Genomic DNA, 15,640 nt, shown 5'->3' on the forward strand with positions numbered 1-15,640 from the left:
CTCTTCTGACCCCTCAGTCTACCACTGGGCTGCATCGATCCTGAGACCCTCTTCTGACCCTCAGTCTACCACTGGGCTGCATCGAGTCCTGAGACCCTCTTCTGACCCCTCAGTCTACCGCTGGGCTGCATCGAGTCCTGCGACCCTCTTCTGACCCCTCAGTCTACCACTGGGCTGCATCGAGTCCTGAGTCTCTGTAATAGTTTTCATCATAATAACATGCATAGATAATTCTTCGACCGAGCATAACGGTTTCAACCTTCTTCGAAAAGGTTTAGCATTTCTAATGTAAGATATCAATATATTAAGTACCCAGAGATGATAAATTAAGTTCACATTTCCAGGAATATTTATTAAAAATCGTACTTATATGACAATTGTTCTAATCATCAAGAGAATGTAGAGAACTCGATTTGACAGATTGTAATATAAAAACGTGAAATCCATATTATCCCATACATTGAGATAACTTAACATGTGTTTGTACGACGCATATTGTATACGATAATACGATATATATAGCCTGTTGTAAACTTCAATAAGATTTCTCTAAATGTTATGATCCATCAACCACACTTTGATGTTCACTTTGATGTTCACGAAACCACACTTTGATGTTGCACAATCGTTACAATAGACAACACATCGATGTTACACAATTGTTACATTAGACAATAATTTGATGTTACACATTATTGTTACAATAGACAACAGTTTTATGTTAAACAATTGTTACAATAGACACCACTTTGATGTTACAAAATTGTTACAATAGACAACACATCGATGTTACACAATTGTTACATTAGACACCACTTTGATGTTACACATTATTGTTACAATAGACAACAGTTTTATGTTAAACAATTGTTACAATAGACACCACTTTGATGTTACAAAATTGTTACAATAGACAACACTTCGATGTTACACAATTGTTACATTAGACAATACTTTGATGTTACACATTAATGTTACAATAGACAACAGTTTTATGTTAAACAATTGTTACAATAGACACCACTTTGATGTTACAAAATTGTTACAATAGACAACACTTCGATGTTACACAATTGTTACAATAGACAACACTTTGATGTTACACAATTGTTACAATAGACACTTTGATATTACACAATTGTTACATTAGACAACACTTCGATATTACACATCATTGTTACGATAGACAACAGTTTGATGTTACACAATTGTTACAATAAGCAACACTTCGATGTTACACAATTGTTACATTAGACAATACTTTGATGTTACACATTATTGTTACAATAGACAACACTCTGATGTTACACATCATTGTTACGATAGACAACAGTTTGATGTTACACAATTGTTACAATAGACAACACTTCGATGTTACACAATTGTTACATTAGACAATACTTTGATGTTACACATTATTGTTACAATAGACAACAGTTTTATGTTAAACAATTGTTACAATAGACACCACTTTGATGTTACAAAATTGTTACAATAGACAACACTTCGATGTTACACAATTGTTACATTAGACAACACTTTGATATTACACATCATTGTTACGATAGACAACACTCTGATGTTACACATTATTGTTTCAATAGATAACAGTTTGATGTTACACAATTGTTACAATAAACAACACTTTGATGTTACACAATTGTTACATTAGACAATACTTTGATGTTACACATTATTGTTACAATAGACAACAGTTTTATGTTAAACAATTGTTACAATAGACACCACTTTGATGTTACACAATTGTTACAATAGACAACACTTTGATGTTACACACTTGTTACAATAGACAACACTTTGATGTTACACAATTGTTACAATAGACACTTCGATATTACACAATTGTTACATTAGACAACACTTTGATATTACACATCATTGTTACGATAGACAACAGTTTGATATTACACAATTGTTACATTAGACAACACTTTGATATTACACATCATTGTTACGATAGACAACACTCTGATGTTACACATTATTGTTTCAATAGATAACAGTTTGATGTTACACAATTGTTACAATAAACAACACTTTGATATTACACAATTGTTACAATAGACAACACTTCGATGGTTACACATTATTGTTACAATAGACAACAGTTTGATGTTACACAATTGTTACAATAAACAACACTTTGATGTTACAAAATTGTTACCTGAGACAGTAATCTGTCAGCAGTATATTATGTTACAGTTCCAAATAAAGATAGTTTCTAGAAACCAGTAGAATTCATATCTACTTTACGGCTATTGGTTTAGTGTAAGCATGCATAAACAGAAAGAGCAATAACATATATGGTGAAGTCTTTGCATGAAGACAAGAACAATGCTAAACATTGACTCAAAACAGATGTCTGCTATTCATTACTTAAAAAGCTACATATCAACGGAATGTAAACTTTCCCAAGAAGTTTTATTATGAGTCAGCCATGCGATAGACATTTGCCAAAGGAAATTTGAACCATTTCAACTTGACATCTAATTTCGTATATAATGTATTCAAATTCTCTTAAAAGTTGAACTATATAACTGCACATGGAGAAACAAGATGACAAGGCTAGAAAGTATAAAATCACTTATATCTCAATGGAGCAAAATTACTAAGAATATAAGAAAAACAAGGCGTAAGTGTTCTACTTCCAAAGTATAGAGTGTTTTTGCCAGTCGTTATTCTCTCCTCTTTTTTAAGTTTATGCTTTTCATAGAACAAACACTCAGCTTTATATACCCGGTTCTACCTTCCGGCGGATCCGCTCACAAAGGCCCGAGCGACTCTTACTTTCGAGAGTTCTGCGTGTCTGCAACCAGAGAGCGCCTCCCTCATAGAAAATACAAAGATATTGAAATTCAATGTCACACGCAATTGAAAATTGCTCGAGAATTTCTTAAGAAAAAAGAAAATTAGGACAGTCAGTCAGTCAGCGAACGTCCAAGAAAACAGAAATCGATTTGTTAGTGAATCCTGTTAGAACCATTTCAAGTACTTTGTTAGTTGTGAGAAAGATTTAAAGCACTAATCGATTAGCAACCTATATTATCGCAAAGTGGCAGAATCTTCAAATTGATCCAACAAATACTATATATTATTCAGATATCCCCTTCCAGTATAAATCATAAATTCACTCGGTCCAATTTATCGGTGTACATTTATGACATATTGAAGACTATTCAAGCATCTCTGAATAACGTTAACAATTGTTAACTCCACGTATACCTTTTATATTTGGCTTTTTAGATCAGCTTTTCTTGTTTGAAATGTTTGAAATTTAATGAGATATCAGCGGAATAGGATCGATGGAAACGAATTGATGTTTTTTTTTTTTAACATTTGAAAAAGAAGACAGCGTGACTTCTTGATGTCATTGACATCATAAACAAATATAGAGGTCAAAAAAGCATTTTGGGTTTTTGCTATAAAAAAAAACACAATTTGATAGATGAGATGATAGATAAATAGTGATAGATGACTCCATGGGTTAATTAATGTTCCGTTAAAAGCAATTAGAGGTAATTTAATATCTCATTAAGTAATGGAGATATTTAATGAATGTATATCTTGCTTAATTGCGCTTACCCGATTAACGATCTAGAATACCTGAAAAAGTGTATTGCAGTTTCAGTATCATTTTCACTAGACGTTTATCAATTAAGATAGATTGAAACAATGAGCCTCGAAGTGATTGACGTATAAAGTTAAGTAGACGTCTATAATGAGTAAACTCAAAGCAACTTTACTAATTAATGACTTACTTAGGAATCATTTTCACTTTGTTCTATCAGAACCTAACAATGACGAAATTATTTGAGTACATGTCGTATTTTTTATTTTATTTTTGTCTTTGATTAACAATTTCCCTCACTTTACCCAAATCTATCAAATAATACAATAAAAACATTGTAGCAATTGATCAAGCTACTAAGAGGTCTCGTGAAATCGTTTTTTTACGAACTTTATATTAATTCGCGAGTAGTTAATGATTATGATCGATTCTGAAAGAAAATACACCTTCGTAGCATTCGTAGCATTCGTAGCCTTCATAGCTACACTAATAACATGAGGCATATCGCACACTTACTATATCGTTTGTTCATCCTTTGAATTGCATCTGCGCTGATCAAATACAGATAATATACAGGTGAGTCGAACGGTTACATAACTGTTACATTTTCGATTGACTCTCTTTTTGTGCGCGCGTGTATGTACCCAAAACGGTACGCATATCATAAATTGATGACAAGTTCGATCCAGGCTCCCTGTTTACCGTTGAATTACTTCCTTAACATGCGCAATGACAGTATATAACATCGCATATGGAATGTTCCGCGGAGTCTGAATGCCCTGCGAATGTTATTCATCAACTTATCTAAATGAATGTGGATTATTTTGGTAGCCTAAACAAGACGAAGTAGTTAAGCCAGTCAAGATCAGTAGAATGCGGTATGAATGTGTATTCTGCGTGACGTGTCATGCATAATTCTGTCTACCAGGAAACACTCCAAAATATGAGAGAAACATGTCGCTCAGTGGTCACAGTTATCGTTCGAACGGTATTTTTGTACCACCCTGTAAACTTTTCAAATGATCCTTAGACATAAAATATTCGTTTCTTTATCTGAAGGATACAACAAACCAATTGCCAATTACCAACTAATGTTACATAGGGGGTTAATATTACCCATTACCCTCCATCCTTCCTCAATCAACATCTTAGCCTTTATAGGATGGTGTGGAAGGATATAATCAAACCCGAAGACTCACATCAGAGTTACTTGTCTAAAAACCTCGGATTGAAACCGTCGTGAAGATTAATAGTTTGTTATGTAACTTTGACTTGTCTGAAGTACATTCAAAATATCAACGACCCTTCTTAATTAAGTGTCATATATACACTATGATCGATATCATATTAACTAGCTTTGGTATTCAATTTAACAATCCTGCTGGGATACTAGATGCTAATTTTAATACTCTTGAATAAGAAATTAGAAATTAATTATCAGTGGTGGGTCGGCAGTTTGTCTTAAGAGAAAGTAATTGATATTACGGCCTACTTGACATCGCATTTTCGATTCCCTAAATGATAAAAAAGCTTATTGAACAAGTGAGCTTATACCCAGGGTATACTCTGTGGTGTTACGCAGCTTGTCCCAATTATTGTTTTAATTGATTTACGCAATATGAAGGGTGCTGTGAACAAAAACAGTCTCCCTGTCGTTCGATAGCGTAATTCAGTATTGAAATATGGCGTTGATTGGCCCTTGGGTGAAATTAGCATGTCGTTGCGGGTGAATTTAAAGCTATACGTTGAGTATAACAATAACGTATCAATAATGCATTAACATATATATTATATAATAATAATAATAATGAAAAATATGATAATATAATAATGGTAAAAATAATCCTCGCGTTCCGAATCCTTCTGTGACATGCTTAAGTAGCCAACATGCAAGTAGGAACAATTATGTGCAGCATAAAAGTTGCATTCCCTCTTTTTAACAACACTAGAAGTATACTTTGAAACTTTATTACTATTATACCAGCAGCCTCCATTCCTTTCTCGAGTTTAATCAATTTTCGTCTTCTGGTATTATATAAGCAAATCATGAAACGAAATGCTGACTGGAAAGTTTACAAACAAGCTTTTGAAAAAAATAGCAATGATTAACCAGAAGGGGATTCATCCAAAAGATTTGAGAATACAATTCCTTCGCTCTCCACTAACTTCATGGACTGTTCAGGCCGTGGTTAGTGGGCTTCCTTATACAGGGAAAAATAATCGATGTTTAAGACAACGGAATGAAGTGTTGCAATATTTGATGGTGGATTTCTTAGTTTGTTCAGTTGAAACGGGTATAATGTTTCATTGGAATTGTGGTGAATTCTTGTAAGTTTCGAAAAGATTAAAAGCTTGAGAATTGAAATTGTCTGTACTATGAGATCGATATTGCCCGCACAATGCAAGCAACAAACATTTGTCTGGTTTATAAAGAACAAGCTGTAATTAAGAGTATGTATACATTTGTAGTTATCTTCTTAGGTAATGCATTAACCGCAATAACCATTATTAACTTAGAATTTAAATTCCTCCTCTATTAGTTGCTGCATATAAGAGTAATCAGTTAGGTATATGTAGATCGAAAGAAAAGCTCTGGCAATTGAATATTGGGCTGGGGAGGAAGAAAACAGTTGAATGTAGATATGCCTTTTCACGATTAAGCTTTAAATAAGTCTCTAAATATAGCATGGCCTGAGAAACTTATTCGACGTAATCACTGTCTCACCCTTCCTTCCCGTACTTGTTACCCCCGTCCCGTTCTGCCCCCTCCCGCGCCCCTGCCCACCCTCACAACTTACTGTACATATACGCGTACATTTGTACACAAAAGTGTGTTTTACATTCAAACTGTGGACCCATTGTTTTGCCATTGTTCAAATCCACGTATTCTAACCTTAATACCCCTTAACAATAGAATTCTGCTGAGGACGTGGTGATTCTTTAGAAATCACATCTGAGGACTTGGAATTCTTTGTTCAAGTCCTCGGTCAAAATACAAAACAGTTGCATGAATACATGCATGCAAGCAGTGAACACTACCACTAAAGCTCTGCACGGTCTAATTCTATTCGAAGAGAAAAGCCTTACTTTCGAAATCCCATCACACCACACTACTATTTTACTATTTCAGACTAGATATGAAAAAAAATGCCATTTTTTACAGTAAAACAATTTTTGAAAAAAATTTTTTTTTTTAGAGAAGTCGATCTAAGAAATTCCAGGCTATTATCCAATTGTAACAAACAGTTTGCAACTTTTGTGGTTTTAGCAGAAATATTACGTCACTACATGTTTCCGAATGAAATTCGTCGTTATATCTCCCCCTGCCCCCCCCCCCCCTCCCCTTTGAAATACAGAACGGTATTATTATCTAGTGCTTTCTTTCATCTTTCGATATTAACCACAATTTGTCACCTAAAGTCTCGTTATGCAGATTAAATCTAGAAAAAGTTTATACTACACTGTGAGATATCGTGTATATACGTGATGATAAGATACTAACAATGCTCATTAATCTTACAAGATAAACCAACGTTCTCTGTTAAGCATCAATTCTGACAGTTCAAGGAACGAGCAATATATTTTCTGCACAAGTCTTATAATTCACGTGGCGATAAACGTTAACCTTGTTATTATTATAGTAATCTATATGCTTGTATTTATTACAATTACGTCATTCTTAAAGTACTATCAATTTGTCCCATAATCTCATTCAAAATCTGTTGAGATTTTTCGCAAAGCTCTAGTTCGTTTCCAAGATATACACATTTGAATTTTAGATAAATCTGGGGGGGGGGGGAATCGCCCTAGGCCCACAAACCTGTGTGCAGTGTTCTTGAAAAGAATCACATAACGGAAAATTAGGCAGTCACTCCCTGTACATTATCAATATGCATAATTAGGTAATGTTTATTCATAAATAAAACTAGAATTGAGAAACGACTTGTCAAATGTTCAATCTTTGATAGGTTTTGATGGGAGTTAGAGCTATTTTCATGATTTCTAATGCATATTAGAGTGATTAGTGATTAGGACAATGTTGTTCATATGTGTCCGTAGACCTTTCGTAGGATTGGAAGAGGATTTCTTGCATGAATGTTACAACTATCCTACCACATTCTACAATAGCAGATGTACCAAACCAAACCTACCTTCTACATAAGAATCAAGGCAGACGTTAATTATCATAGCTCCTTACACGTGACTATGTGCAACCTGCAATTTAATACATAATTCATATGTTAAAGCGATTGTTTGCTTGCAATTGTCATATCTCGCCGTTCCGAATACGATTGAACGTAAATTATGTAATGCTAGGCGTATAGTTTAATGCATTGACGTTATAACAGAAATCAAAACTATAGCTTACCACATCCTCATATAGCAGATGTTCAAGACCTAGCCGATTTTGTATATAAGACTCCGGCTAAAAGCTGTTTCTTTCATGACTATAGTTCTTTTTTATCACAAGGATAACCACCAGCTAGTTTCTTCATTTAGGGTTGTGTATAATATTTCGCAGAGTTCACAGCGATTTTACTGCGCGCGTTATACGGTCGTTGCTAAGTTACGAGAGATGCAGACACGCGGCCGAAGTCCGTAACTTGCAATGGAAAGTCTTTAAAAAACAGAGCTCGTATACAAGTATAGAACATATTGTCACAAACGTCATTAAATACGCAAAAAGTGATTTGCTTGTTGCCAGGAAACAGTGAAAAGTGAAGGAATAACACATATTGTAGGAAACATATGATTTATTAACGTAATTAAAATTAGTAATTGTAAATAATATGTTACTATAAAAGTGTAATTAAAGCGATGTAGACATATATGGAGGGTTCACACCCACACTATACAAAACTCTTTAAGCATTTTTTTACCAAGCAGCATGACATTTGTACTACGGCCATTTTCCATTGTCCGATTGAACTGGAAGCAACGAAGCGGTATTAAGGAAGATGGCGGCGTATAGAACTGTCAAATACTTATATGGAAATATCTCGGATATATCCGACAGAATTGATGTAAAAATAATATAAACTGAAGATCATTTTAGTAAGGAACAATATTAAACGGTTTCTATTTTGTCTCACGAAAATGATCATTATGTAAGAATTCATCAACCACAAAATGATAAGGAAGAGCAGGTGACCAATTGTAACTATGCATTGTAACTATACATACATATATATATATATATATATACATATATATATATATATATATATATATATATATATATATCTATATATATATATGTAAGTATATATATATATATATGTATATATATATACATATATATATATATATGTATATGTATATATATATATATATATATATATATATATATATATATATACATATATATATGTATATATATATACATATACATATATATGTATATATATATATTATATATATATATATATATATATATATATATTTATATAGAATTGAATGTGTAGCAAGTGGTATGACAGATATGTAGTAAATATGTAGTTTACTATATTTATATATATATATATATATGTATATAAACAATATTCGCAATTATAATTGAGATATCTCAGCGTATATATAATCCCAGGTTATAAATATTAATGTTAATTAGATTTCTACATCTTTTCCCATTTCCAGGTAAATCAGAATCGTGTTTGTTTTCCTTCTGTAATGCCTAATTTGGAACACTGACAAATAGAACGTCCGTCTTAACGATGGAGAATATCACCAGCATGACATACAAGGAACTAGGAGGGGGGACTGTAACGACCGATGAAGGAACTGGAATGGAACCAGTTGATGGTGCAATACCACTTTGGTGGTACGTGGTACCAGTTACTTTTCTGGCAATTGCGTTTGTCGGAACATCGGGAAATTCTCTGGTTCTATTCGTTATCGCTAAACATAGAGATATGAGAACGGTGACCAATTATTTTGTGGGGAATCTCGCCATCACGGATATTTGTTTCCTTCTAATATGTGATATACCTACGTCAATGGTTTTCCTTCAATGGAAGCTAGGAAGTTTTATGTGTAGATTGACGTCTTACATGCAGAGCGTAAGTTGTTCATCTTCTTTATACATAATTGATAGATTGATAGAATGATAGATTGATAGATTGGTGGATTGATTGATTGTTCAATTGAATGGATGTATGGACTGAAGGATCGGATTGGTGGATTGATTCATGACATTTACGTTACATTCTTGACGTAACCATGCACATATCTATGTTTTGGCTAAAGTAATTACTGTCTTAATCTACATATTTTACCTTATGGATTCTTTTTGTCCTAATTTCCTTTCAGCTACTACAAACTTCTCCCGCCCTCCCCCTAAAACCCCCATGCATTTGGATAATAATAATCATAAGTGATGTTCTATGTTTTTCTGGTACTTGTGCACATAATTTTATTTCTAATAAAATATGTTCTAAACTTCTTACTTGTAAGATCATTACAATGATGCTTAATATAATATCGCTCAAAATAAGATCAGAATTGGTCATACCAAAAATATATCACCCTATCTAGAATTTTCGAAGATTTTTTGACTAGTGATTGTTAGATGGATTTGGGTCGAATTTCAACATTTCCACTTCAAGAGGTGTTGAGCACAACGGTTCTATTTGAAATGAAATTTCCCTAGACAAGGTAATGATAGCATAGTTTTAAAACTGAAGTAAACTCAACTCCAAATACTTCATCAAACCTGACATGCCGACATTTCTCGTAGGTTAATTTTCTGCAGGAATGCAGCTACTACTATAGGTGACCTTATAAGGGACGAACTAAGCTGCGATAAACATGCAAAATGACATAAAAAACAAGCGGGTTGAGTAAAGCAGGATGCAGCGCTGAAAGATTTCGTCCATTTTACGTATTTCGTTCCAATGCATGTATGCAGGGACGTCGCTAGAGGGGGGGGGGGTGGGGTGTCTCATCCCCCCCCCAATCATCAGGCCTTAGCTACGTCCCTGCATGTATGTATGTCATTCTCAAAGCCGATCACTTAAGTTTCCGTTAAGCAAAAAGCTATGTTATAAACTGTTATAAGTTATTGAACTTTTAGCCTGTGTATAGGCTTTTAGTATAAATATAAATAATAAATACGTAATTAATTTTTTAGTGTTGACAAACCACTATATATATATATATATATATATATATATATATATATATATATATATATATATAAATATTTATATTTATATATATATATATATATATATATATATATATATATATATATATATATATATATATATATATATATATATATATATAAATGTATATATAATAGTTATATTGATGCACCTAGGTCAGTATCACTTTTGTTATAATGTTTAGTAGTAGGATACACTAATTGGACATGTTTGTTTTCAAATGTAACTGACTTTCTCGAGATATTAAAATAGATGTTGTTTTATTAGCACAACAAACTGTTCATACAATTAGTTTGCATGGCAGGCGATATTTCCATGGAAACAAAATCAGTTATTTTAAATAGCAATTTAATGGCATGGGCTGACCAATGAGAGCTCCCTGGACTAAAAACATTTCCAATCAATGGATATCCTACGTCATGTTGGCGTTTTAGTCAGGTAGCGTTTAAAATAGATTGTCGACCAAGGCTTATAGCCAATACAGTGCAGAATTTGGGATTTGTCTGAAGTACTGAAATAACGGTAGGTAGGTATTATAAAATACTCGACCGATTCAGTAAAGTGTTGATGGCACGCAAGGTAAAAATCAATACCACAATACGGCACAAACACCGTTCTGGTACAGAACAGCGCATACCCTGATTAATGAGAAATGTGCGTCTAATTATTCTGAAGAATGCAAGCCGAGCCTGCAAGGAATCGAACCAAATCTAGATCGCGTCTGCTTTGCTGTTGACTGTAAATTCTTCGGCAACACTAGCTGCATGACATAATATGGACAGTCATGTTAAAGACTGACATAGCGCAACAATGTATACAGAGAAGCATTGTACATAATATATATAGCTGTACTGTAACATTCAGAACATTTGAATAGTCACTGATGGACAGTAACGCAGCTATATATATATATATATATATATATATATATATATATATATATATATATATATATATATATATATATATTCAAATTCTATTCAAATTTGTTATGTTACAGTACAGCTATACTGAAAAGTATGCACATATACCCACGTATGGCCATTCATCTACTTTGGACGAGTTGCGGTTATTACAAGTAAAGACTAGTATTCAAAGACATAATGTACTTTACTCGAATACTCATCATGATTGCTGTGTGTTCTTATAAACAAATCTGAAACAACAAAGGTTGCCTATGATGTACTTAATGCGTGTTTAACCTTGAGATGAAATACACGCTATAATCTTGCCTTTTAAGATTTATGTTTATTCATTGCCGTGATAGTACATCGTCCATTGTTCAATTCACCTATACAGATAATGTACAGCTGCATGTTTATCAGAACTCAATAGCTATCTTCGAATTAGCAATTTTTCACGTTTGCTTTCTTGTGGAGTTGATGAGTTCCCTGGGGCTCCTTTCAACTTGAGACCTTGAAGAAGTTAGCAATAAGTTCATCCATCACTCGGTTAAAAGAAGGAATAATAAGTCTTCATATATTATCATATGAAGGATTAGTTATTACTTTACAACGTATATACGTGCAAGGTTATTGCGCATGTGACAGGCGAGAGTTTACGTTGAGTATTTTAGTCATTATTAACACACGGGACGCATGAGAGAAGACATAAAGAAATTTATAAACTGCAACCTGACGTCTATGTATTAGAAATCATTCTCTGAGAGTCCTTTCACACTTAGTTCTCAAGCAGGCGATCTGATCCGGATCTGATCTAGATCTGATCCTCCTCTCGAGATCGATTTTCTAGTGTGACTTGCTTTCGCACTCTGGATCTCGCGCCGAGATGTTAATCCCCCTTTTTAGAGGGGGGGGGGGATCAGATCCGGAGCTCGAAAGGGAAAATCAGGGGGGTGATAGTTGTGTAGATCACGGTGACCCAAGATCACTGTGACATATGACGTCATGTCCTGTTTATTGCCGCCTGATTCTTTGTATCTGTTTGAAATTAGGGTGCATGCAACTAGTAATACACAGGGAAACACCGACGTGACTTAGCTGTGTTCATCGTAACTTCCTGTATGTTGATCGCCCGCTCACTGTATGATTGCCCGCGGAGGATCCAATGGGAACGAACATATTCGAATGAAGTGAAATAATGTTGGTTTTGCGTGAACTGATATCATTATTACAAGTGGTGAAGCACATTCTGTTAGTACAGTTTTTTTAAATTATCTATTACAAACTGTGTAATAATAACCAGCACGTGGATTACATTTGCAAGAAAGTGGATGAGCTTCTGTTTTGAAGTTCATAGAACGGGGCATTGCATGTCACAAACTCATAGTTGTTGTTTGCAGAATGAACGTTCCGCGTTCCATACGCATATCGGCGGTAGGCTTTAACGGTGTTACGGATCCGAGAGATTACCTTGTTATCTAAAGCCATAAGAGACAATTCAGTTCAGTGGAACATACAAATTTGGTAAAAAAATACCACTCAACGCCAAAAATCCAAGCTAGCTGTATTGACGGAATCGATACAAACGTAATTAAAGGGTGAAGTTTCTTAAGTTGCTTCCATTCGATCCCCTACAACAGCCCCAAATTTAATGCGATGGAAGACGAAGAAAAACTATCCACAACAGGATTAAATTGATTTCAAATAATTATTTCTTAGCAGAGTTACGTTCTTTGTGAATTCTCATCTTGTTGGGATGGATGGCAAACTGTGGTGCACGTGATATGAGAGAATGGATTCAGAAAAGATGATGAAAGTGGCTATACTTGTGGTGTTTTACCTGTTATTATCACGTACTAACCGAATAAACATATATCGCTTCACTTGACATTCCATGCTTAAGTATATTACCTAAAGGTACAAGAAGTTCAACATCAATATTAACGTTTTCTAGCATATTATGGGACAATGGCGTGGTTTGGGATGGTAAACTGTAGGTCATGTTATATAAGAGAATGTTTTCAGGAATGGCGAAAGCAGCTATTTGTCTTTAACAAAAGACGCAACTATTAATAGGGTGACGACTAATAGATGTTTCCATCAAACTCGTTTCTATCACGTCTCACACGGCGTTCCATGCTCACGTGAGTGTGCAATTAGTTGATTAACCTGATTACCGATCATTGACATTTCTAGCATATTGTAGACGCCATGTTTGGTGATCTTTGTACATGTCTTTGCTCCAGCTGGAGACCTCTCATCTTTACTGTACAATACTACATATCTAGGACTGTTAAACTTGATCCATATGTCTTTGCCGCCTTGTTGGTTTATAATTGTACACGAGGCCTATAGGATTCGCATACGCTGTAACATGACGTGAGCACACCCTGCCTCTTGTAACTTCAAATGGGATATAATGGTGATTTTCTCTCGCTTTTGCAGTACATATACACATAATGTGCGAATACCACTTTCGTTATTACTCCAAATACTTTAAAAAAAATATTACTTGTGTGCAGCTACCGTTCAAAAGCTTTTGAATGAAAACAAAGCATGTACATAACAAAACTGTGTGTGCGTGGGCTCGTGTGCTGTTGTTAAAAAGCATTTTCACTCTTTGCTTATATAGTGGTTAATGCTCGTATTGGGCAGTGTACAATCTAATTTCTTAGCATAGAGTATAACCTTGGAAGAAAATACTTCGTCTGGATTATATTTAGATATCCCCAAATCTAAAAACGAGCCAATTGCGTGACTTCGCTGTCATTGAATTGGAGTCGACACAGAAAGGTCATTTTAAATAATATATAACCATACCAACAGAAAAAAAAACCTAATTTTGTTGGCTATACTATTGATCTCACCAAACTTACTTTCCATTTATTCCCAACATTTCAGTTGACAAGGAGTTTGAACCTCACAGTCTTTCTTTCTATTCTTCTTTCTTATTTTTGCCTTTTTTGTTCGAGTGACCAGTGATTAAAAATAGTTAGTAGAACAAAAATGACACTCACGTAAAATCAATTTCTAAGCGTCGGTTTTTTATGAGCCTTTTATTCTCATCGCTGTTTCACAGAAACAAAGATGAAAGAAGCAAGAACTATAAGCTGATTTGTTACCATGGTAACGTTTAGAAACGTCTCCCCCAATTTGGGCATGACATTCTACACATATTTGAACGAGTTCTCAGAGTAGATCTTGCAGAATCAGGCGTATTCATCAAAATAATAGAGCATATGAATTTTGGTTTAAAAAAATTCAGTTCTTAAAGTTTGTACTAATGCAATACTTATGTGGGTCCAAATTATCCACATCCTCGGTTGCAATTATTCACAGAAAATGTTATTTCTTTGTGTTGTATATATGCAAATGAAGTATATTGTTTTAATTATGCTAATTGTCTTTCTATCGGATACATCCTTACAACTTACTTTGATAATAAGGTGTCAAGTGAAAAGTGTAATTATAAATCAAACGTTCACCAACCATGGTTACATGTGAGTTGTTTTGTAATGAGACATGTACATTAGAAGGGGACATTATCATTATCGAAATTTGATGTCTTTTTTGGCCCTCTTTTTCTGACTTCATTACGACAGGACACCTTGTTTAAATTCGAATTTCAACAGAGCACGTGATGATGATGATGGTGATGGTGATGGTGATGGTGATGATTATGATGATGATGATGGTGATGGTGATGGTGATGATGGTGGTGATGATGATGGTGATGGTGATGGTGATGGTGATGGTGATTGTGATGGTGATGGTGATGGTGATGATGGTGGTGGTGTTGGTGGTGACGATGACGATGACGATTTCTTTTTATTTTCTTTAGAAACAAAACTTTTTTTCAGCTGCTCCTTCGTTTGATATACTTACAGTTGTTAATACACAACAGAATATTTCACATAAGACAGGGCTATATCATAATCGACAAAAAAAAAAGTTGAAGTTTTAGAAAGTGAGCTATAACTTTT

At 34.2% G+C, this 15,640-nt stretch overlaps 1 protein-coding gene across 2 annotated transcripts in view; it reads left to right on the forward strand.

Moving 5' to 3' along the window:
• Positions 1-15,640, forward strand: part of LOC139978744 (G-protein coupled receptor 54-like) — a 71,031-nt gene that overhangs the window by 28,236 nt on the left and 27,155 nt on the right. For both annotated transcript variants that reach the window (XM_071989203.1, XM_071989202.1), the window contains exon 2: positions 9,227-9,648. In XM_071989203.1, coding sequence (XP_071845304.1) covers positions 9,304-9,648 — 345 coding nt within the window. In that variant the 5' untranslated portion in view covers positions 9,227-9,303. The remainder of the gene's footprint in view (positions 1-9,226; positions 9,649-15,640) is intronic.

Source organism: Apostichopus japonicus, chromosome 13 (assembly GCF_037975245.1).
Source record: "Apostichopus japonicus isolate 1M-3 chromosome 13, ASM3797524v1, whole genome shotgun sequence".
NCBI lineage: Eukaryota > Metazoa > Echinodermata > Holothuroidea > Aspidochirotida > Stichopodidae > Apostichopus > Apostichopus japonicus.